Below are 25844 nucleotides of genomic sequence, written 5' to 3' on the forward strand. Positions count from 1 at the left end.
GGCCCCACTCTCCTCCTTTTAAGCAGATTCACTGTTAAACAGGCAAGACTTGTCAGGTCAGCCCTTAAATAGTATTTCTCAATCCGAAAAAAAAAAAGTCTCTGTTCGAGAGAGCGAGGCATTGGTACAGGTCATCCCAAATTCTTGTAGATTAAATTAGCTGTCCTGTGTTTTCTGATTCCTAGTCTGCTTTCCTCCTGCAGGGACACATAGAAGGGGGGATTCAGACTGGCAAGGATGTTGAAGGGCAGTGTAAGTTGAGGGACAAGGCACAAAAGAGCAGGCTCCGCTCTGCCTCAGTCTCTCATCACAAGGTCTTATTTGTTATTGATAAGTTGACGCGCAGCCATCACCTATTCTCTGGACCCAGCCTGTAGAGTTTTTTTTCTCATATGGTCTTTTTCTACATCTCTGCTTAGGGGCTCACTATACATAACAGAAAGGTCACCGAAATGAGAGTCAAGCGAACCAAATTCTAATCCCGGCAGTGACACAGATGAACCATGCGAGCTTGGGCAAATCTCTTAGTTTGTGACACTAGTTTCATGTCTGTAAAATAAATTCCTCTATGTGATTTCCCCTAGATCTCAACAGCCTCTGCTTACTAAGGGTAATAACCCTATTTTCACCATCTCTTACCCTCACCTGCATAACAACATCTCAGCCCCATGAACCCTCCAGCCCCACGGCTTCTCTAATACTTACAAAGTCCCCTTCTTCCATTCAATTACATTAACTTATCATCTGTATGCCAGATTTATGCTTAGCACTGGGACTAAACTAGCAAACAAAATAATATCATATTCCCAGCATTGAGCTAAAATAAGATTTTCATTCAAAGCAGAACATTCAGACTGCTACAGGGAACACAGATTGTAGGATAACCAGAGTGAACATGGAGACACGAATTGGAAAACTATTGCAATAGTTCAAGTAAGAGAGGATGGTTGGCAGGATTGGAAGGGTGAAGATGGAGAATTCAGTAACTATTTTAGAAGTCTCACTGAAGGATTAGGAAGGGGACGTAAGGGGGAGAAAGGGTAAAAGAGAGGTGCCAAGGTGACTCCCAGGTTTCTGGTTTGAGCTTTTGTGTTGATCAACGGAAAAACCTGGGGAGGAGCATGTTTGGAGCTTGTGGAGTTCTCCTTGGACACATTCAGTCTGCAACATTCACAAGACATTCAGATGGAGATATCAAATAATGATTGGATGCAAGGCTGAAGTGCTCTGGATATAAACATTTGGGAGTTTTCAGCAAATAGGTGTTTCAAACCATGGGAATAGAGGAACTCACCCAGGGAGAGAGAACAGGTTGTCCCACATGAGCTCACAAACTGTCTTCTCTCATTGTTTGGTGCTAGCAGTCATATGTAGACCAATGGTGCTGGCCCCTAAGAGCAGTACTCCCCAGGGGTTCATGGCGTACTTGGTTCTTGGCAGGCATCCCTGGGCTAAAGCTAGACTACAGTCAGCCCAGAAGTGGAGCAAATTCTCCCTTCCACACTCAGTGTCCCGTTTGGTCACCTGAGCCACAGATCAGGCTGCTGAGTCTCTAGTACTTAGGAGAACACTGCCTGCAAGTCTCGCTCATTCCTTATAAACTAGATACCAACATCTGAGCCAGGCACTGGATGTTGCCTTCAGACCAAAATCACATAACTGAAACCAAACACCCTTATGCATGCGTTCAGCACACCTACTCAAACTCATCTGAGACTCCATTTAGACTCAGGCTGCCCACCATGTTCACCACTACCACCGTTACTACCACACCATTTGAATAATTTTGAGAGAAAGGTTAACAAATTTTCCCAACCTTCAGCATCATCATTAATGCTCTTAATCTTCTACCTATGTGGAGACTTGGCTTTGTGAAACATTTGCTACAAGAGAATCTAGGGAAGCAAAGGATGAAATATTTGTTCTCAATTTGATAAATAACCTACCAACCTATTGATTGCTGTATCACAGGAATAACACTACCACCATCAGAAAAAGCTGCCGAATGAATCAACCCTCGTGTCAAATCTTCTTGTCTGTATGACACCAAGTTCAAGGAGAAGATCACTAGGAGAAGCTTTAAACAAGAAAGCATACATGAACAAGGTGAATATAACAATGATCATAATTTGGACCACAGAAAAGGGGTATGGGGATCTTCTAGGTCTAGTAAAGGCACCTGTGTCACAGGCAATCCAGTGTGTACCCTCTGCCTGTTGTGTGGGTCACCTTTACACCAGTATCTGCCAGGCTCCAGTGTGGCTGAGGGAACAAAAAACAAGATAATATCCTGTGTCATGTGTGCATGGTGCACACATTTTGATATGAAATCACATTATTTACTACATAGGATGTAGTAAGGGCCTTATCTGAAGCAAACAAAATATCTTGGAAAAGGAAGACTTCACTCTTCCCAGCAGCACTGGAGAAAGCTTTTCACTCAGTCCATTTAATCTGAGTCTTGAAGGATGTACAGGAGACCTCCAGGTGGGCAAGTTGTAAGTAAAGGAGAGAATTCTAGACTAGAGGGGAAGTTCATTTAAATGTGCAAAAGTAAAGAAGCAGATGGTGTTCTGGGATAATATTCCCCAAGTATGTGGACCTCAACATGGTTGGTACCTAGCAGTGCCAAGTGAGGTGGGAGAAGATTTTAAGTGGCATGCAGACACTACATTCAATAACACTGAATCATTTGGGTTTGAAAAAATTGTCTACCTCTTAATTCCTTTCCTTCCTCACCCAGGAAACTTTCTCAGTTGGCTCCTAGGATGCTGTAACTTTTCTCTTAAAAGCTAATCTTCCTTATTAACAAATGAGCAGGTTTCAGGTTTGGAGGTTTTACAGGCAATAGTATCTACCTAGAAGTTAATATTATTTTTCTTTTATTAATTATTTTTACTTATGGCTAATTACAATGGTTTTCCATTTACAATTACGATATGAAAATTTTTTTCTAAATGAACTCTAATAATGTGATTTAAGTACAGAAAAATATGGAGGAGTTAATCATACAGACGTGGTAAACACAGTAAAAATTATGACCATGGTATGTGAATATAGGAAATTTTAGAAATACTCTCAAGGAGAAAAGTTAGCACGGTGATATTTTGGTATTAGTAAATTGTTCAGGGATCAAGCATGGTAAAATGGATAAAATTTAAAACTGTGAGAGAGAAATTCACATCTTCCTCTGCTACTTTCTAGCTCCATGGACAAGGGCTCTTAAGGGCTCTAAGTCTCAATCCCTTCACCTTTATATCAAGGATTAGTTATACAAGAATGTAAGGATTAGAGGCAACAAATATGCAGGTCATAAGATTGTAGACATTATTAATCTCCTTTATAACTTCCCAACAAGCTTTCAAGTTTAGTTATGATGGACTCTGACCTAATTTCTCTAATTATGTGAGACATTAGGTCTGCAGAGCTGTATTTGGCTTTAAAAAGAAATCAAATATATTATTTCTCTTAAGTATTCAATTAACTTACATAAGAATTTAAGAACTCAGCATAATGCTCACTCCCAGCTGTTCCTAGATTGTCCCAAATGGTTGTAAACTGGGGAGGGGACTGCCCACCCTGTCCAAGTCAGAAGTTTTAGGTTAAATTCTAATGGTCTTCTGAATGCATTTTGTAATACTTCCTCAATAAACTAAAAACAACAAACCGTAGAACTATACAAACAATATAGCCACATCTCTGAAAACTTACAATACTGAAAAAAAGAAAAAACAAATCATTCAATTCATATTCCACAGTTTCGATCTCATCCTTTCAGCCACCTCTCTTCCTCCCATAATGAATGAGGCCTGAAGAAGCCTGTGAACATTAAAAGATTGGCAAACAAAAACTTAGTGCCCTACCACTTGGTTCTCTAGTTTTCTACTTCAAAAACAAGTGCAGGCTGAAACCTGGAAACCAAGAGGTTTGTCTTTTCATGGTGACACCTTGCCTAAGTAAGAGATAAACTGGACCAGCCTACCTCCCTTAGTGAACACAGTCTGTTTGAATTTCTGGCCCATGTAAAATTATTAAAGCAGGGCACACAAGCAGTTTCCTCTCAAACAGTAGCAATGATTTTTATTTTCCAAATTATGCACTGCCTTTTTGGGAAACCTGTCATGAGAGGATTTTCTGCCTGCTAAACCTATCTTGCATTTCCTGGAAGTGTTTTACTAAGTGGGTCATCTCATATCACAAAGGAGAAAAAATCCAGGACACTGGTGATATCTCCTGCACAGTTTTGCAGTTCTCATTACAAGCACAATGCACAAGCAATTTATGACTGCTGGATCTTTGGTATGGCTATACATTTGTCCTTCACATTTGTATACCACCATCACACTTCTTCCTAAATGAATCACTAGATTGAAATGGATCAGATATTGCTATTTCTTCTAACAATTTGGTAAAATTCATAAAAATCATTTTTAGAAATGTCTTTTTTGGAGACCAAAGGAATGGAATGATATAAATCTCACGCCATAAAAGTGAGTGCATTATTTTAAATGAGACATGATCAGACATTTTAACAGTTTTTAAAATGCTTATGTTCCCAAGTGATAGTATCTCCTACGAGAAATCATAGCTTTTGATTGGCTAAAAAGACTGAAAACGGCAGTGCTCTACCTCCTACCTTTTACACACACAAAAATGACCAACTGCTTCTGAATGATCTTTACATCTTGTTAATGATCTGTTTAAGGTTATTATAGTTTATAAAATGTTTTTTGTTTTGCAAATTCTGGCTATATAAACATAACCATAAATACAAGAAGACAAGTGTACCTAGGGTCTGATACTTTCTTTGTTGAGATATTAATACTGTCAAATTTTGTATCTGAGGCATTGGAAAATGATCAAAGAATTCAAAATTTAACTTTGATAGAGTAGCTCTTTAGAAGAAAGCAAGCATGTGGCTTCATTACAGAACTCCGCTTAATCTCAGGATCTAAATGTTCCAAGTTTAAATAAATTCTCACAAGCCTGCTTGCTTTCTGATTGCCAAGTCTGAACAGCCACAAGCAGGATCTGACCTGTACCTATAAACTCGTAAACCAGCACAAATGAAATCACTAAGCGACGTAAAAGCAACAAGGAACAAGCACCCGTTAATTTTAAAGATAATATAAACAAAATGATACCTGTTCTTCAGCTCTTTGGTTTCTCAGCGTCGATAAATATCTCCTAATTGCATAGAGAGGATATTTTTTGAAATAAGAGAATCTAGATGGAGGCAACAGACTATCCATGGTGAGGAAAGCAAGAAGGTCTTTGTCTGCACCTCCTTGTCAGCAACCATACGAAATTAAAAACTTAGCAATTCCTCAGATGCCTAAAGATTTGTTTGTAGCTCGACCACTTCCCTCCTACAAACAAAGCAAATGTTCTCCTTGCTGTTTCCTCTTTTGGGTAGAGTTCCTGGTGAAACCAGACAGCCAAGTATGAACACTGTCTAGAAGCGTCCAGAAATGCAATGCCCAAAGGGCAATAGGAATTCAGGGACTGGTCCACAGAATGCAAATTACTTAGTGGTAGTGATGCGACTGTCCTATTTCTAGCAACAGTGTTCTGTTGCAAGCTATGTTAATATTAGCTAGCTGGTGACTTTCCATACCCACAGACTCTCGTGAGGCTTAATTTTAATTCTTCTGACACTTTTTCTACTTCTTAAACAGGGCATGAGATGTGGTTTTCCCAGTTTCCTTCTAGATTTCTTATCATCATGCGCACACACAGACACATAGCTCAGTTGCAGTCTGAGCTCGAAAGTGTTGATTCATTCAGTCTTGAGAAGACTGTTTTAGGGGACTTCTAAAAAAAATTAACAAATTACCTCACTCTTCATTGTTATCAAGGAGCTCATTGTCAGGACTGAAAACGTTTGACTTGCACTGTGATACATTATGCAACATGCCCAGTAACCAGATACTTTACATTAATTGAACAATAGCTGCAAACAGATTCTGTTCTGAGTTAAAAGCCTTCTCTCCCTGAATCCTTATCTCAAATCCACAGGCTGAATTCAGAAACATTAACTTTCCCTAGGCTTTTAAAAATTATGATTGTAAGTGAGAGAAAATGTTATATGTTTACTTTCTAACTCTTATAAAAGAAATTCATGCTTAAAAAAAAAGAAAAAGAAAAAAGAAAAATAATGCCAAGAGGTCTGTGGTCTTAGAGGACATGAAATCATAAAATTTTAAAGTTCAATATTTTCTTAATACTTTATAGAGATCACAGGGTTTTTCTAAACTAGGGCCCCAAATAGACTTTACTATTTTACTATCCTTTTAAACTTTGCAGTAGCTGGTTCCTTTGATGGAAATATTTGGTCACTTCTGTGAGGGGCTGTCATGTAGAGAATAGACTGGACATCAACACAAACTATGTGACCCAGAGTTTTCTTTAAGGGTGAAAGAAAGACCTGGTTTTTCCCTCTTCACAGAGAGCACTGCAAGTTAGAGGGGAAGAGGAGGTAGGCAGCGCTAGGGAAATTACGTTGCAGCCTGAGTTGTCCCCCTGGACAGCCTCCCTGACACTCCTGGATGGGTCACCTGCCTTCAGGGAACACACTTGATGGCCTAAAGCTGGTTGCACTGCAAGCAGCCCAGGCCATCTGTCAGGCTGGCATTGGGCCCATTGGCAAGGTGATCTTCCAGACTCACCGGGGCCAGTCTGCCAATTCCAAGAAGTCATTTACATATTGCTGCTGGAGCTCTCTCCTAGGAGGAGGCCCTGCCCTTCTGTCACCTCTCCAGGTGCACCATGCTACATGCATACAGAGGCTCTGCATGTCCTTCTCTGTATGCTGGAGACAGCTGACTCTAATGAGGGCAAGAGCGAAGCAGTGTGCTTGTGAAACACCTGAATGCTAAGGGCACAGTGTTGCGTGCTCCCTGCCAGTTCATGACCCAGAAAAACAAGAAGTGTAGAAGGCCAGATACCCTGGGCCAACTTGAGGCCCTGGAAGGAGAGGCAGCCCTAGGGATTGTGGGGGCAGGGAAATGTGCCATTCATATATACCTCTGAGATCCACTAACCACCCTTTTGCTTCTCTTTTTAAAAATAAACGTTCGGAGATGCCTCTTCATTGTGGGCAGAAGCCAGCAGCCTGCTAAACACCCACAACATGACTGGTGATCCAATCTTTTCCCAACAGACGAACACAAAGCAGACTTCATTTCCACGGTTGTTTCAGGATCACTTTTTCTTGGGCTGAGGCAAGTGATGAAAAGAAATGGGGAGGAGGGAGAAATGCAGCAACCCCAAACAAAAATTGTTCTATTAGATTAAGCACAAAAAAGAAAAATGGGTGAAACAAATGCAACTAAAATTCCTTTAGGAATTTAATTGATAACAAATATAAATCATATCTAATACTAATTGGGCCTTTTGGCCAGGTGATATACTAACGTCTTTACATGTATCCTACATGTAATGACATGTAATCCTACAGTAACATATGGGTAAACTAAAGCTCAGAGAAGGTAACAATTTGCTGAGGTCCCACAGCTACAAAAACAGAGGCGAAGGGGATTGTAACCAGATAAACCTGACTCCAGTATACTGCAGAACCACTTAACCCCCTCCCAGAAATGAATGATCAGGGACCTATTAACTTGAAGAAGGAAAGACATGGAGTTACCTTGTTAAAGAGACATACAGGTCAGGCGTGGTGGCTCACACTGGTAATCCCAGCATTTTGGGAGGCCAAGGCAGGCGGATCACTTGAGGTCAGGAGTTTGAGACCAGCCTGTTCAACATGGTGAAAACTCGTCTCTACTAAAAATGCAAAAACTTAGCTGAGTGTGGTGGTGCATGCCTGTAATGTCAACTACTTGGGAGACTGAGGCAAGAGAATCACTTGAACCTGGGAGGCGGAGGTTGCAGTGAGCCCAGATCTTGCCACTGCACTCCATCTTGGGTGACAGAGCAAGACTCTGTCTCCAAAAAAAAAAAAAAAAGAAAGAGAGAAATACAAATGTAGACTGCTAGGAATTTGCAGACTACGATTGGAAAGCAAGTACGGCTTCTCAAACAATCATGCAACTTCCTATCCTGAATTCTCTGTAAATAATGTTCTATCATTACCTACCTCTTAAAGATTCCTTTATGAAATGATTCTGGTGACGCTAAAAAGAAGCTGTATTTGTAGATACAGATACTCTGCTTCCCAAATTTTGAAAACTACTATAATCTCAGTTTCTGTTTGATGTAGGTTTCAATGGTCCCTCTATATTTAATACAATATGAATGTGGGAATTTATGCACCCTGATTCTCAGGTGGTAGGCATAGTCTCCTTAAGTTTACAGTATGGACATCTCTGCCATCGCAGCTTGGAGAAGTGCCTTTTTTTTTTTTTTTTAAGGAATGCCACTTTTAATTGCCACTGTGACTCAGGTGCCTTGATGAAAGACAGCTGACCAGAATCCTGGTAGCTACAATCTATATCTGCAAGGACTGAAGGGCTCAATGTTTCTTCCACAAGTATAAGAGGTATATTCTGCCCTCTGCAAAGTAGCACAATAAAGAGTGGAAGCAGGCCAGGCATGGCGGCTCACTCCTATAATCTCAGCAGTTTGGGAGGCCAAGGCAGGCAGATCATGAGGTCAGGAGTTCAAGACCAGCCTGGCCAAGATGGTGAAACCCCCATCTCCACTAAAAATACAAAAATTAGCCGGACGTGGTGGTGTGTGCCTGTAATTCCAGCTACACAGGAGGCTGAGGTAGGAGAATCACTTGAACCTGGGAGGCAGAGGTTGCAGTAAGCCGAGATCGTGCCACTGTACTCCAGCCTGGGTGACAGAGCAAGACTCCATCTCAAAAAGAAAAAGAAAAAAAAAAAAAAGAGTGGAAGCAGTTATCTGTTATTTTGCAGAACTCACTCCCACCCCTTATCCTTGATAGAAAAATAACCAAGAGAAACCATGAATCCAGGAAAGTCATAGGTTAAGGCTGCAATCCCACAATGAAAGGATATTTGTGTGTTCTCTGTGCTTTCTAATAATAACCTGCTTTATTGTAAATGGCTTAAAGTATGGGGAATCCCAAATTCTTCACTTGAAAAGCAACATAATCAGGCAAAGCCAACACCAGGAAAAATAGTGTCAAGGGAGTGAGGAGAAAGATATTTTACAGGCTGGGCGCAGTGGCTCAAGCCTGTAATCCCAGCACTTTGGGAGGCTGAGACGGGCAGATCACAAGGTCAGGAGATCGAGACCATCCTGGCTAACACAGTGAAACCCCACCTCTACTAAAAAGTACAAAAAACTAGTCGGGCGAGGTGGAGGCTGAGGCAGGAGAATGGTGTAAACCCAGGAAGCGGAGCTTGCAGTGAGCTGAGATCTGGTCACTGCACTCCAGCCTGGGCGACAGAGCAAGACTCCATCTCAAAAAAAAAAAAAAAGATATTTTACAGTTTCCCATTTTCAAAAGAAGATGGGATGAAAATGTAGGTTTGTGAAGTCATCTAGCTCTGTGCACGCACACAGTAGGTGTTTAGTTAACATATACCAATGCATATTCATTGAAAGAGAATCACAAAGAAAAGAGAATGAGATCCAAGGGTTAAATACAGGTTGAGAAACGTGAAAGAAAAATTGAGAAACAGTGTCTCCAGGATACCTTTGAGTTGATGAGATTTTCAAATTGCATCAGGACAAAAATGAAAACCTCACTAATCTCCTCCTTCCAATCAGTGCTAAGAGTTCCTATCAGGAAAATGACTCTGTTCTCTGAGAATTAATCCAGCCTGGATACATAGTGAAGGGTCAGCAGTTAGGATGATGGAGAAGCTGCTAGCTCAGAAAACAGAAATCATTTATTATTATGAATTCCACTGATAAATCACTCTCATCTCACTAGATCTGTAGATACTGGTCCAGTCTCACATTCCTAAAAGGACAGCATCAAATACAATCAAGAGAGGAATGGGAGGCATTTAATATTGCTCATCAGGACAAGTTTATGCAGCACCAGATTCCACCTTATTGCATGATTAAAGCACTTCTGCTACTTCACAGGACAACATTTTCTTAGTGCCCTCACCACATAGGGAGTAATTATCCTACATCTGCAGATGGTGCATTTTTACTTTCCCAAAATTCACTTTCAAAATTCCCTCTATATTCCCATTACAACCATCATTCAGCAACTTTGATGTTTCTAATTGCTGTATAAACTGTGCAACTTTTATGCCTTTTGCTCTTCGGTTTCAAGTATTAATTTCTCAAATTCAACAATATTTCCATACTCATGAGACACTTATCCTCCACTTAAGAAAAAAAGACATTCTCTGCATAGTTTAGGCCAAACTTGAACATGCATTTGAATCATCTGGAGGGCTTGTTAAAGCACAGGTGGCTGGGCCCCACCCTCAGAGTTTCTAATTCTGTAGGAGTTGTGGGAGGAGCAGAGATTTTGCTTTTCTAACAACTTCCCCAGTGATGCTGATGCTGCTAGGAACCCCACTTGGAGAGTCACTGGTTTGGGAGCTGTCAGGTAGGAACATGGCTGTAGAGGGATTTCCCAGGTGGAGTTTGAAATATTAGATGCCCTGTTTGCTAAAGCATTTCGAGAGCTTCCATCAGGACCACAATTTAAAATACACTTCCCCAGTAGGGGTGGTTTTCCTCAGGCCAGTGCCCATCTCTTTTCTTGCAGCCACTTTCCCATGAGGAAATTCCTGCATATCAGTCTTCACATGGGCCTCCCATCAGGTGATATCTTGACTTGATATCTGATTGCTCCCACATTCTCTCTCACTCATTTTCTCTTGTCAAGCAAGGTACAGTGGTGCTATTAGTAGCCTTAGTTCAAGGAGATCAACTCTTGCTTTAGGTCCAGGACCAGAAAATAGAGCCAGCTCTACCCAATGCCCCCTCTTCTCCCTCTTCTGCCACTAGCTTGTCGTCCTTTTCAAGTTGGGGTGAAGGGATCCTAAACCTGAAACAGGGAGCCCCTCTTACCACCAAGAACCTCCCAAATCACATCCTTTCTCAAACCCATCCCCAAGCACAACCTGCTCATCTTTGTCTCCACCATGCCCATGGTTTGGGATGAATCTTCTAACTTCATCTTCTTTCATCCAGTCTTGAGAATTCCCACTTGGGATGGAATTCCAAATTATTCCTTTCACAGAAACATTCAAATCTCCCAGCAAACTTACTGTTTTTGATGGATTTGGAGCAGGCCTTTGAAGCTGTGTTGCCTTCTTCTCTCCAGCAGTCATGATTTGCTCCTTCTGAGAGGCCTAGCACCAACCCAGAAGAAGAGGAAAGAGGCTTTTCTTTTTAAGGAAAATGGGGGAATTTCAAATTGGTGGGCATGCTACCAATAATTCTATATGAAAACTAAAAATACGGTTTTACTACAATGCTTCTCAATCTTTCATGTGCACATGAATTACCTGGAAGGTCTGGGATAGAGCTCAAGAGTCTGCATTTCTAACAAGTTCCAGGATGATGTTGATGTTCTGTGTATCTTATTTTAATTAGCAAGAGTCCAGTACCTCTTATGGAATGCAAAATCAACACTATCTCAGAGCCTCAGTTTAAACTTCAACTTTAATTACAGGAGTTTCTTCCATTAATACTCATCACAGTTTGCTATTTTAAAAATTCATTTGTTTACTCTTTTTTTGTTTTTTTTTTTTTTTTGGTCTCTTGTACTGGGACATAAGCTCCATGAGGGCAGGAATCTTGTTCATCTCAGTCACCATTTTGTCCCCAACACTTAGCACAGATGGTAACGATGTGGAAGCCAGGGAACAGAAGAACAAGTGGTAACTCACTTAACAAATGAGCTGCAAGTTAAGGCAACAGCAAGGAACACTGAGAAGAAACCCAATTTGCACTACAGAATTCCCCAAAGTCTCCAGAATTGGCAGACCAAGTAATTCTGGAAATGGGGGCAGAAACAAGGTGGTTGGTTGACAATCTTTAAGATGCATTTTGACCAGACCCCTCCCTACTCCATTAAGGAGAGGATAGAAATTTCTTTGCGGAAGATCGGTGTTTATTTTCATTCCGTTCTCTTGGCTCTTTGAATTTGTGTCTTTAAAAAAAGTAGCAATCCTTCTTCCTGTATGCAGCTGCCTTCTTTTTCATTCTTTAGGCCTCAGCTTAAATCATACCTGCTTGGAGGGGGTTTCCATACTTTTCTATCTAGAATAGGTTCCCCCTGATTTTTTTTTTTTCTCACCAGGTAAGTTCTTTCTGTGTGTAAGTTGTTCACTGAACACAGGGAAGTCATGGGGTGATACTATAAAAAGAAATTATTGCCGGGCGCAGTGGCTCATGCCTGTAATTCCAGCACTTTGGGAGGCCGAGGGAGGTGGATCACGGGGGTCAGGAGATGGAGACCATTCTGGCTAACATGGTGAAACCCTGTCTCTACTAAAAATACAAAAAAATTAGCCTTGCGTGGTGGCGGGCGACTCTAGTCCCAGGTACTTGAGAGGCTGAGGCAAGAGAATGGCGTGAACCCAGGAGGCAGAGCTTGCAGTGAGCCGAGATCGCATCACTGCACTCCAGCCTGGGCTACAGAGTGAGACTCCATCTCAAAAGAAAAAGAAAAAGAAATTATTTTCTACTCCTACTATCCCTTTATATATGACCCGTGTATGTGTGTGTGTGTTGTGCATGCATGCACACCTTCCTCTATATATGAGTAAACGTTGGAGCAGTCTGCATGACTTTTTTAGTTACTCAAAGGAACTACAAAATCCTACAATAATTTCAACCTAAGCCAGTCTCTATTTGATATAGCCTAGTCTGAGAAAATATTTTCAACATGATTGACCTTCTCGCTTCGCTTTGGCTGAAACCTACTGAGCACTGACTACTTTCAGCAGAAGAGAGAGGAGTGGTCTCACTCTCTCATTTCTTCTCCTCTCCTAGCTTGCTCACTGAGATTTCTGAATCTGCCAGGGCAAAGGCAGGGGTTGGAAGGAGAGACACTGTGAATAGAAAGCTCTCACTTGGCTGGTGCTGTGGTAAGATGGCCTCGTTCTCTCTGGGCCTGGCAGTTGTTTAGAGTGTTCTCTTTCCCTGGCAGGCTCTTCATTCATTGCAGCGTTAGGAACCTGGCTCAAAGTTATCCTCTCAACCACAGGGCTGCTACCACCCTTAATGCATGTCAGTTTCACCAGTGTTTGGTTCCCAGGTTTAACTGACTTGCTGAGAAAGATTTCCCTGACCCTGATGTTATAAAATATTTTTCTTTTTTTTTTTTTTTTTTGAGACAGAATCTCCCTTTGTCACCCGGGCTGGAGTACAATGGTGCAATCTCAGCTCACTGCAGTCTCTGCCTCCTGGGTTTAAGTGATTCTCCTGCCTTAGCTTCCCACGTAGTTAGGATTACAGGCATGCGTCACTTCACCCGCCTAATTTTTATATTTTTAGTAGAGACAGGGTTTCACCATGTTGGTCAGGCTGGTCTCAAACTCCCGACCTCAGGTGACCCACCCCCTGCCACCCCCCACCTCGGTCTCCCAAAGTGCTGGAATTACAGCCATGAGCCACCATGCCTGGCCGTTCTCTATGTTTTCTAATATGCTTTGTCTTTTAAATTTAGATATTTAACAACATTTAAAATTTATTTTTGTGTATGAAATGAAGTAGAGATCTATTCTACTTTCTTTTTTTTTTTTTTTTTTGAGGCGGAGTCTCATTCTGTCGCCCAGGCTGGAATGCAGTGGCCGGATCTCAGCTCACTGCAAGCTCTGCCTCCCGGGTCTACGCCATTCTCCTGCCTCAGCCTCCCAAGTAGCTGGGACTACAGGCGCCTGCCACCTTGCCTGGCTAGTTTTTGTATTTTTAGTAGAGACGGGGTTTCACCGTGTTAGCCAGGATGGTCTCGATCTCCTGACCTCGTGATCTGCCCGTCTCGGCCTCCCAAAGTGCTAGGATTACAGGCTTGAGCCACCGCGCCCAGCCTTCTATTCTACTTTCTTTTTTTTGTTTGTTTTTGAGACGGAGTCTCCCTCTGTCGCCCAGGCTGGAGTGCAGTGCCTCAATCTCGGCTCACTGCAAGCTCCACCTCCCGGGTTCACGCCATTGTCCTGCCTCAGCCTCCCGAGTAGCTGGGACTATAGGCGCCCACCACCATGCCCGGCTAACTTTTTTTTTTTTTTAATTTTTAGTAGAGACGGGGTTTTGCCATGTTAGCCAGGATGGTCTTGATCTCCTGACCTCGTGATCTGCCTGCCTAAGTCTCCCAAAATGCTGGGATTACAGGCGTGAGCCACCGCGCCCGGCCCTATTCTACTTCTTACAAATGGATAGCCATTTTTCCTAGCCCCATATATTCATTCTCCACATAATTATAATTCAACATCTAGCATCTATTCATTTCTAGTATATGCTGTGTATTAGTTTGCCAGGCCTGACATAACAAAGTGCTGCAGACTGAGTGGCTTAAACAATATAAATTTTTTGTCTCATAGTTCTGGAGGCTAGCAGTCTGAGATCAAGGTGTTGGCAGGATTGGTTTCTTCCGAGGCCTCTCTCTTTGGCTTCTAGATGACCATCTTCACCTTGTGTATTCACATGGTCTTCCTATCTCCAAATAAAAACCCTATCTGCAAATAACATCACATTCTGAGGTACAGCAGTTTATGACCTCAACGCATTAATTTAGGGAAGCAAACAATTCAGTCCGTAACAATTTGAATCTATTTTCAGATGCTCTATTTGTCTATTCCTGTGTTATCACAGGGACAAACTTACAGATTACTTAGAAGACAATCTACAATTTAGAAATTAACTTTTCTTAATAGTTCAGGGGTAATATCGTTTGTAAAACTTTCCCCAATCTCTTCAACTCTCCTGCTAGAAACATATACCTCTCCCTGTGTTTTATTTGAACCTCCATTATGATACTGTTCACTTTATAAAGAGGTATGCCAACTTCTGTATTCAAACTAGACTGCAAGCTCCCAGGGCTCAAATAACTAAATTATTACTAAATATTATTAACTATTCATATTTGATATTAATAATCATTTATTGATGCTTACTCTGTATTGAACACTGTGTTTTGAGTTTTTCTTGGATCTGCATCCTGTGAAGTAGAAATAAGGCTTAAAGAAGTAAAGTTACTTGCCTGAGAGCACATAGCAAGTGAGTGACCCACTTAAGATTCCAACCATCTCTGTTTGACTCCAAATCCTAAATTCTTAGCCATTACGCATCACTGCCTTGACAGCTGTTTTGTACCCACTTCCATCTCCCCACAGAGTGCCTGCTGCACTGTAGGTATTTAATATATGTGCTTAGAAAGTGAACTAAGCTGAAAGGCACACCAACCAACAAGTTTTTTTGATGTCATTCTTTCTATTTAAAAACTCTTGTGACTAATGAGCTATTTTAGGTCTGGATTACTGTGGCTGAAGTAACAGATATGTGATCAGGTCCTCCTCATCCCCACAACACATAGAGCCTATGCTTCCCAATACTGGGAGTTACCATTTCCTTCCTGCATATTCCTGGTCTTTAATATAACCTCAAACCAAATTCCAATACATTGTGTACTTGATGCTACCATTACTCAGCATGTTAAACCAATGTCATAGGCCAGGTGTGGTGGCTAGTGCCTATAACCCCAGCACTTTGGGAGGCCGAAGTGGGCAGATCACTTGCTGTCAGGAGTTCGTGGCCAGCCTGGCCAACATGGTGAAACCCATCTCTACTAAAAATACAAAAGTTAGCCAGGGATGGTGGCACGCTCCTGTAATCCCAGGTACTTGGGAGGCTGAGACAGGAGAATCGCTTGAATCTGGGAGGTGGATGTTGCGGTGAGCTGAGATCACACCACTACACTCCAGCCTGGGTGACAGAGCAGGACTCTGTCTCAAAATAAAATAAAATAAAATAAAATAAAAATAATAATAATAATCAAAGCCATAAAAAGCTTTCATCTAAATATCAAAATAAAATACTTTTATGAAAGAGATTAATTAGCAAATAGGTAGTCAATAAATGCTAATTATCCATGATCACTAAAGAATTCTGCAGTAGTTGACCTATGAACACTATAACAATGTGTTGATTGGATGAGTCAAGTTGTTTAGGATGGAAATATGGAGGGAAGGCTCCTGATGGTGGTAGTAATAGCCCATTGTTAGGCACATTAATTGTGACTAGAACAATACCTGTTTATACCTAAATTGCTCTATCTTTCCTAAATGTGAGGAATCCACATCTTTATAAAATTTTGAATAATATTATCTACTAAAAATTTATTTATATTATGCTTCAGTTCCCTGGATGAAAGAGCCCTGTATTAATTGTGTAAAACATTTCATCAAAATGAATAAAGTCTCTATTACTAGCTTCAGCATTAAAATGTATCCTTATTCTAATTCACAGTTGCTTTATTTTAATTTTTTTAACTTATTTCATTAAACTATTCCAAACAATCTCTTCCCTTCCTCAATATTAGTTTTCAAACACTTACATATTACTCTATCTCCCCAGAAGCCTTTGTTTATGGTTCTAACATTTTTATTGCTACAGAATTCATTTTAGCTCTTTATGATTTCTCCTGCTCCAAGGTCCTGTCTAGATCTGACATCTTATGATTCTGAGATGCTCCACAATGAAAACAATGTTTTAAACTCTGAGCTTGTCAAGCTCCAAAAGAATATAAGGTTGAAGAGGGGGATAGGGCAACAGAAGTGCTGTTATTGCCACCGTTCTGCAGAATTGGAAAAGCAGCTCAAAATGACAGCATGGGTTGAGTCTCCTTCATTCATGTGGCTACAAATGCATAAACGAGTCTGTTTCCAAGAGTGTGTCAAGGTTTTCTCCTTCCCAGTAATTTTTCCCCAAGTGTTTTTCATGACTTCCTACCAGGCATATTGTATATAAAAACTGACTGCCCCGCCCCCCACTTAACAGCAGGTGTCCAACTTTCAACTTCCATCTGCATTATTTCTTACAGTTCTGTCCTTATTAGGAGTTACTTCCTTTGTTTTGCAAAGAGGCAGCCTTGTAACAGGTGTCTTTATTTGGCAGCTAACATTGCCAGAGCCACTTGAGTTTCTTCCAGTCTGTGGCTGGGCTTCTTGCAATTGATTGAGGCAGATGTAATGTAGAGACTACCATTTGAAATGTAAAATGGATCAGATTGGCTAGAACATCTGAATGAAGATTTCATTTTGCTAATTTTAAACACGCAAGTGCTAAAGAACACATTTTTAAACAATTTTACAGGACATCAACTTTTCAGTGTGGTCCTAGCTTAGCTTCTCTCTTCTCAAATGCACAGTTCGCCTTGTTTGTAGAAAAGAAGGGGTGACTTATGACAGAAGTAATGCGCTACCTTTCCTTCCGAAAGCACAGCCAGCTCCATGTGACCATCAAGCTATACTTAAGACAACCATTCCTTGGAAGCATAATTCCTTATCAGAGCCAGAAAAGGACAGTGTCCCCACTAAGAGAAGTATGCCAATTACTAAGTTTTTGTTTCTCAACTCCAAACTCAAAATTCTGTTCTCTACTTAGCAATGCTGGGATTCTACACACTTTTCTGCTTTGCCAGCTGTTCCCCATTAGCCTTTGCCAATGGAAAGAAACTGAAAGTTTGAAGGAATAAGAGGGGGCTTACTCCTTTTTATTTTAGTTTTGCTTCCTGTTCTTGACAATCACTCAAGCAACACTTTTTTCACCCAAGCAACTGGACTTTGGCAGCAGTAGTTCACTTTTTTAGGAGAAGCTGAGTCCAGCTTGCAGTTTTTCTACCACTCCCAGCCAGTCTTCTCTCCTCAAATATCTGGGCTCCAGCCCCCAGGACCCTCCTCTTCTCCTCTGAGTTCAGACACAGGAATACCAGCTGGTCGGCGCCTCCTTCCTCAGAGGTCTAGGTCTTAGACTTCCCCACTTTGCACTAGGAATACTTAGTAGGCCCAGATTTCTTGCATTTACATGCATGGAATTGACATTCAGGTCGTTTTATTTGTATATATTACAGGTAAAGATGTCATAAGAAGGCTGGAGGACTTGGGAACATTCCATTTATGTGTTAATGACTCCCAAACCTGTATCTGAATACCAACTATCTTTCCCAATATGAGAACCTGTATGTACCTCAAATTCAGCATGTACAAAATTAAATCATTATCTTCTCTCTTAGATCAATGAATTTTGATATTATTGATCAGTTCCTAGCAAGTGCTACTTTTTACCATCTCATACAGTTTTCAAGTGCTGTCAGTTTTAATTCTTAAATGTTTCCTACATTCCATTGTTACTTCACAACCCCAGTTCAGGTTCACTAAACTTTTATGGTACTCCTTAAAACCCTCCTAACTGGTCTCTTTGCTTTCCAGCTGTTTCTAATCTAACCTAATATTTCTAGAGTGTGTGTGGTTCTAAAAAAGATATACAAAGATAATACACATTTATAATGTCCGGAACACAGTTCCAGATCTGTCCAGTAACTCTGAAATACCCTCCTTCTACTCCAAATCATTGAAGATTTTGCTCTTCATTATTGGTTTTGAGCAGTTTGATTATGTGCCTTGGTGTCTTCTATGTTATGTGTCTTGTGCTTGTTTTCATTGAACAATACATTTGTTTCTTATTTATTAAAAACAATGAATCTGTGGGTTTATTGTTTTTATCAAGTATAAAATATTTTGGCCATTATTTACTCAAACATTTCTTCTGGTCCCTCTTTAGGAGTCCTCAATAACATGTGTCTTAGGCCACTTAAAGTTGACCCACAGCTCATTAGGTTTTTTGTTTTTCTTTTTTTGTTTTTTTGAGATAGAGCCACTCTCTGTCACCCAGGCTGGAATGCAGTGGCGTGATCTTGGCTCACTGCAACCTCTGCCTGCAAGGTTCAAGCAATTCTCCTGCCTCAGCCTCCTGAGTAGCTGGGATTACAAATATGTACCACCACACCTGGCTAGTTTTTGTATTTTTAACAGAGACGGGGGTTTTGCCATGTTGGCCAGGCTGGTCTCGATCTCCTGACCTCAAGTGATCCAACTGCCTGAGCCTCCCAAAGTGCTGGGATTACAGGTGTGAGCCACCAAGTCCAGCAATTTTTGTATTCTTTTTCCCCATGTTTCACTTTGTATACCTTCTATTGTTCACGTCTTCAATTCATGTGTTATGTCTAATCTGCTATTAATTTCATCCAGTGTACTTTTCATCTCAGTCATTTTAGTTTTTATTTTCAGAGGTTCTACTCGAATCTTTTCTTATACTTTCATGTCTCTATTTAACATTTTGAGCATATGAAATACAGTTATAATAGCTATCGTAATGTCCTCATCTTCTGATTCTAACATCTGTGTTGGTTCTGGGTTAGTCTCAATTGACTAATTATTTTCTTCATTATGGGTCATATTTTTCTGCTTCTTTGTATGTCTGGTAATTTTTGTTTGAATGTCAGACATTATAAATTTTATCTTTTGAGTGTGGAATATTTTTGTGTTGTTATACATATTCTTAAGCTTCATTCTGAAATGTTTGTTAAGTTATTTAGATATAGTTTGATCTTTTTGGGTCTTACTTTTATGATTTGTTAGGTGTACACATCTATGATTTATGATTTCTTAGCTGTATTCAACCAGAGTTAATTATTTCCTATTAATAAGATAAAACTTTCCTGAGTTTTCTACCCAATGCACCAGGAATTTTGAGTTTTTCCCCAAATGGCTTAAGAACAGGTACTATGCCTGACCTCATGTTAACTAGGCTCTGTTGTTCTCTACTTCTTTTGGATGTTTCTTTCCCAGCCTTAGGTAGTTTGCAGATCATATAGACATAGATCACTACCCAGCTAAATGCTCAAGGGGGACCTTGAGTATATTTCTAAGGTCTCTCTGGGGTCTATGCTCTGTCACAGAGCAGTTCTCAGGATCAAGAGTTTTATATATGTAAAGGCCTCTAACTTGTTGCCCAACATATAGTTGGGACTCAATAAATACTTTAAAAATCCAATTTGGATCTCCAGATACAATAAACTTTAGTGGACATTTCTCATTGTTTTTTCTTTTTTTTTTTTTTTTTTTTTTGTGACGGAGTCTTGCTCTGTCACCCAGGCTGGAGTGCAGTGGCGTGGTCTTGGCTCACTGCAAGCTCTGCCTCTTGGGTTCACACCATTCTCCTGCCTCAGCCTTCCAAGTAGCTGGGACTACAGGTGCCCGCCACCACACCCGGCTAATTTTTCATATTTTTAGTAGAGATGGGGTTTCACCATGTTAGCCAGGATGGTCTCGATCTCCTGACCTCGTGATCCACCCACCTCAGCATCCGTCCACCTTGGCCTCCCAAAGTGCTGGGATTACAGGAGTGAGCCACCGTGCCCAGCCTTCTCATTCTTTTGACTACCCAGCGTCTATAATGTCTTCTAATCAGGCAGAGCTTCTCTGCCGTCATAGAAACTGCAAAGAAGAAAGTAAGAGAAGAAGCAGAGACTACACTGAGCTTATTCTAGGGACAGGAAGCAGCAGGGCAGTGAGAGCAGCTCCCTCCACTCTTTAGAGGCAACATTCTCAGTGGCCGTAATAATAATGGTCCATCAGTGCAGAAGTGCGATTTTCATTAAATCTGTTCTGTGGTGAGATTTAGGGCTCTTTTCTAGCTGTGTCGCCTGGCAATCTGGTTGTTCTTCCAAAGATTCTGCATGCCATCCAGTATCCTTTAACATTTTGCATTGTTAAAGTATAGCATAGATACAGAAAAACACGCACGTAATTTTTTTTTTTACAAAATGAATTTTTACAAACTGAGTACATTTTTATAACCAGTGCTCAGATCAAGAAACAGAATATTACCAACAACCTTAAAGCTTCCTCATTCCCTCTCTAGTCACTACCATCTGCCATCCAAGGATAACCAAAACCCTGACTCCTAGCATCGTAGATTAATTCTACTTGTCTCATTTTTCTTCTTTATACAAATAGAATCATACCACATTTGTTGTGTAGTCCAACATTTTGATTGTGAAATTTATCCATGTTGTTTGGTTTAGTTGTATCTCACTCACTCTTACTAGCATGGCAAAGTATTCCATTCTATAAATACACTATAATATTTATGCATTTGTGTTGGGGGTTCTCAAGACCACCCCCAGGCTCAAAGATTTGTTGGGAAGACTCACAGAACTCAGAAAAGCTGTTATACTCATGCTTAAGTTTTATTTCAGTAAAAGGATACAGATTAAAATTGGCAAAGGGAAAAGGTGCACAGGGTTGAGTCCAGGAGAAACCAGGAACAAGTTTCTAGCTGTCATCTCCCAGTTGAGTCACACAGATAGCGCTTAATTTTTTCAGCAATGGTATGTGACAGCACATGCAAAGTGTTGCCAACTAGGGAAGCTACTTGACCCTTGGCATCCAGGATACTTATTGGAGACAAAACTACTCAGTCTCCAGAACCCATAGGTCAAATGGATACAGTGAGGCCTAAAGCCTCAGGCATACAAAAATAGGCTTTTTGTTAGTGCTAATTAGCTGACATAGCCCAAAGCATTAGGCATAAAAAGATACTCTTTTCAGGCAGGATAGTCCAAAGGCTCAGAGACCTTTTCCCAGGAATCAGGCTAAGGGCCATTGCTGAAGACCTTGGGAATGTACAGGGTTTGAGTAGCCCAGGCATACAGGGTTAACCCTGTTTACGTATCATTACATTGTTGATAAGCATCTAGGCAGTTTACATTTTTATTAATATGAATAGTGCTGCTGTGAACATTGTTGTACACATTTTTGTTAAAGATTTGTATGCATTTCTATTAGATGGTTACCTAGAAGTGAAAATGGTAGATTATAGGATATAGCATTTGTTCAGCTTTTATATACACTGCCAAAGAGTTTTCCAAAGTGACTGTTCCAGTTTACACTCTAAGCATCAGTGTAACATACGGTTCCAACGTCTTTTTCAAAAGCAGTTTTATTGAGATATAATGGATATACAATACATTCTATATTAAATTATCTAATTTGATAAATTGTGACATACATTATATTTACACCTGTAAAACCACCACCACAAGCAAAATAATAAAAGTATCGTTCAACTCCAAAAATTTCCTTATATTTCCAATATCCTCTCAATTGATTCATTTTTCTATTACAAATCAGCCAGAGTCAGTTTCTGTTGCTTACAACTGAGACTTCCTAGATGATATAATCCTGTCTTGCATTTGTGCCCAGCTTGGTCCTCCGCACTTCTTTTCATTTCAATTCTTGCTGAGCATCTTTGATGTATGTCAAGAACATAGATTCTGATTTTTGCCTGTGTGAGTCAGTTTGGTCAGATTCCAGATCATCTGATTATGGCTTTGTCCTCAAGACTCCTGATGATTCCACACATCATTTTATCTCCAGTTTTCTGCATATACTTCTTCCTGAACTGCCTTATAGCCACTGGCCCCAGTCCTTCCTGGTTGGCTCAGAACCAAACATCTCTAGATTCATCCCTGAACGAGAGTTTCCTAGATGTTAAGAGAAAGGGCTTCTTCCTCAGCCCTTCATTAAGTTGCATAGACTAGTGATATAGGTTGAATTGTGTGCCTCCCTCCACCCCACAAAAATATATAGATGTCCTAACCTCCAGTACCTCAGAATGTGATTTTATATGGAGATAGTGTCTTTACTTCCACATAAGGCCATATAAGTAATCAAGTTAAAATGAGATTGGGGTGGACTCTAATCCAATATGACTAGTGTCCTTATAAAAAAGGGAAATTTGAATACAGATAACAGATATTTGAATGAATTTGGACACCATGACATAAAAACAAATAGAAGGAAGACGATGTGAAGAGAGACAAGGAAGAAAGCCATCTACAAGCCAGGGAGAGAGACCTGGAGCAGATCCTTCCTTCACATCCCTCGGAAGGAACCAACTCTGCTGGCACCTTGATTTCAGACTTCTAGCTTCAGAAGAGTGAGACAATAAATTTCTGTTGTTTAAGCCACATCATTTGTGGCACTTTGTTAAGGCAGCTCTAGCAAATTAATACAACCAGGTAGGTGCATTAGCTTTTCTCCATCATTTTCAGATCATGTGGAGTACAACAGAGGATCAGAACGCAGTGCCTGCCCTTTTGGAAACACTTCATTATAGAAATGGAGATTGGGGAGAAAATAATGTGGGAAGAGTAAACTAACTCCAGATTTTTTACTTTGGTCATTCATGAGACCCTGAATAGGAATGGCTAAACCCTGAAGTTCTATACTCCTTGTTCTTTTCTTTCCGTTTTCTCAAATTGATAAGCGTGATTCATTTTTCACAGCCATCTGTGGGAACACATGGACTCCTTCAGTTAGTGGCTATTAAGAACTGTTCTACAGTCTGATGAGGGTGATTTGGGAATGTTTTTCGCCTAGGTCCTTTTCATGGAAACTTTTCCAAAGCAAAAGGTTAATAAAATTTTGATAGAGGCAGATACAGAATATCTTGAAAACCCCCTGAAATATTCTAATCACCTTTAATCAGGTCCTCTGACAGGCTGAGTCCTTGTAAGGGCTGATTTTGCTTTACTTGTAAAATCTTATAAAGTCTATTTGCCTTGTTGGTCAAAAGTTGATTAAAGAAGAAATACCAAGGAGAAAGAATGACAAACAGAAAATATATTGAAAATATTAAATGGGCATATGATTTATTGCCCCTGCAGTTCAATCTAACAATAGAGAATATAATACATTTGCCCCCTGAGGAACTTCTTTTCCACTTCAAGTCCTTCCTTTGGCTATTTTCACCCTCCAATCTCTATCCTCTTTTCTAGTTTTTAGGTCTAGAATTGCAGATATTTCAGCAAAGCTGCATAATGACCCATTTGGCTGTGCCTTGGGAGTCAGACTCTGATTGCTTCTTGGAAGTGAGCATAGTGATATCCCCCTGGGCCTTGCTCTGGTGCTGTTAGTGAATATCTTGGTTTCCTGGAGATCAGAGATCCCCTCCTGCAGCCCTGGCTCCACTTCCTCCCACTTCCATGGACAAGTATCACTCTGCTGTCTACAGCGGTTGCTTTTTTCTTCTTTTTTAAAAATTGAGATTAAATCCATATAACAAAATTTACTATTTTAACCTTTTTAAAGTGCACATTTTGGTGGTTTTTAGTATATTCACAATGTTGTGCAGCTATCAGCAGTAACTCCAGAATGTTTCCAGCACCGCCCAAAAAAACCCTGTACCCATTAACTGTCACGTCCTGATTCCTCCGCCTCCCTTTTCCCTGGTACCCACTAATCTATTTGCTGTCTCTATGGATTTGCCTATTCTGGATAGTTCATACAAATTGAATTATATAATTATTGGACTTTGTGTTTAGCTTCTTTCACTTAGCAGGTTTTCAGGGTTCATCCATGTTGTAGCATGTTTCAGTATTCCATTCCTTTATTTGGCTATCTTTCCACTGTATAGATATACATTTTATTTTTATTTATTTATTTATTCATTTCTCAGTTGATTAACATTTGGGTTGTTTCCATTTTTGGGCTATTAGGAATAATGCAGCTATGAATATTCAGGTATAAGTTTTACTGTGGACATATGTTTTCGTATTTGTGTATATGTATTAATATATCCACAGGGTATATACCTGTGATTGGAATTGCTGGGTCATATAGTAACTCTATGTTTAAGTCTTTTTAAGAACTGCCAACCATTTTTTGGTCTTTTCTTTTCAGGGAGCATAAGATGATAAGGTTGATTTCGTATGCACTGATGTTTAGGAGAAGCTGAACTGTCAGAGAGAAATGCCCACCATGAGTTGAAGATGCAAGAGTGGAGCCCAGGTGGGCATATCAAGATTGCATATGTCAACTTGGGCATCATTCAAATGCAGTGACTGCTAAACCTATGACGGAGATGAAGTCTCTGAGGGTGATAACAGATAGAAAGAAGAAAATATGAGGAGCCTATGATAGGCCCAGCACTGCCTAGGATTGTACTTTACTTGTGTTAGTTTTATCATTACAACACAATGAAGTGAGTGCTACTATTAGCCCCATTTTATAGATGGGGCAACTGAGGCTCACTGAGGTTAAGCATATGACCTAGTTTGCATAGTTTGTATACAGCAGAGCCAGGATTTAAATGCTGGCAAAGAACATAGATATAGCCAGAAGAAATTTAGAGAATGAGAAGCAAATTTAAAAGAAAGACAGGGTGAGAACGCCGGCGGTGACCGTGGCCACAGCGGTGACCCAGTGAGAGGAAGGCGGCGGCGGGAAGTCACTGCTGCTGTGCGGTCGGGTTGGCGACTGAAGGCGGTACCGGCCTCTCGGAGCAGCCCGGGGGAGGGCTCAGGTGGAAATTTAAAATTGTTTGGAGTCAACACTGTTTCCAGCCATGGGTTTGTCTCCATCTGCTCCTGCTGTTGCAGTTCAGGCCTCAAACGCTTCAGCATCCCCACCTTCAGGATGTCCGATGCATGAAGGGAAAATGAAAGAGTGTCCAGTGAGTACAGAGCCATCTGGCCCAAACTGTGAGAAGAAAACATACTCTGTGCCTGCCCACCAGGAACGCGCCTATGAGTACATGGAGTGTCCCATTAGGGGCACTGCGGCTGAGAATAAGGAGAACCTAGATCCTTCAAATCTGATGCCACCACCCAATCAAACACCAGCTCCAGATCAGCCATTTGTATTATCTACTGTCAGAGAAGAGTCATCCATTCCCAGAGCAGATTCAGAGAAAAAGTGGGTTTACCCTTCCGAGCAGATGTTCTGGAATGCAATGTTAAAGAAAGGGTGGAAGTGGAAAGATGAGGATATCAGTCAGAAGGATATGTATAATATCATTAGAATTCACAATCAGAATAACGAGCAGGCTTGGAAGGAGATTTTGAAGTGGGAAGCCCTTCATGCTGCAGAGTG

At 40.7% G+C, this 25844-nt stretch overlaps 2 protein-coding genes across 3 annotated transcripts in view; one reads left to right on the forward strand and one right to left on the reverse strand.

Annotated features, from left to right (window-relative positions):
- Positions 1–5595, reverse strand: part of ATP2C1 (ATPase, Ca++ transporting, type 2C, member 1) — a 158947-nt gene extending 153352 nt beyond the window's left edge. For both annotated transcript variants that reach the window (XM_011933674.1, XM_011933672.1), the window contains exon 1: positions 5145–5595. In XM_011933674.1, coding sequence (XP_011789064.1) covers positions 5145–5252 — 108 coding nt within the window. In that variant the 5' untranslated portion in view covers positions 5253–5595. The remainder of the gene's footprint in view (positions 1–5144) is intronic.
- Positions 5596–25272: 19677 nt separating this feature from the next.
- The window catches only part of LOC105505802 (cytochrome c-type heme lyase-like), a 3163-nt gene continuing 2591 nt past the window's right edge, over positions 25273–25844 (forward strand). Inside the window, exon 1 of the mRNA XM_011933772.1 lies at positions 25273–25844. Within this exon, the coding sequence (XP_011789162.1) occupies positions 25318–25844 (527 nt within the window). The 5' untranslated portion in view covers positions 25273–25317.

Source organism: Colobus angolensis, unplaced genomic scaffold (genome assembly GCF_000951035.1).
Source record: "Colobus angolensis palliatus isolate OR3802 unplaced genomic scaffold, Cang.pa_1.0 Scaffold129, whole genome shotgun sequence".
In the NCBI taxonomy this organism is placed as follows: domain Eukaryota; kingdom Metazoa; phylum Chordata; class Mammalia; order Primates; family Cercopithecidae; genus Colobus; species Colobus angolensis.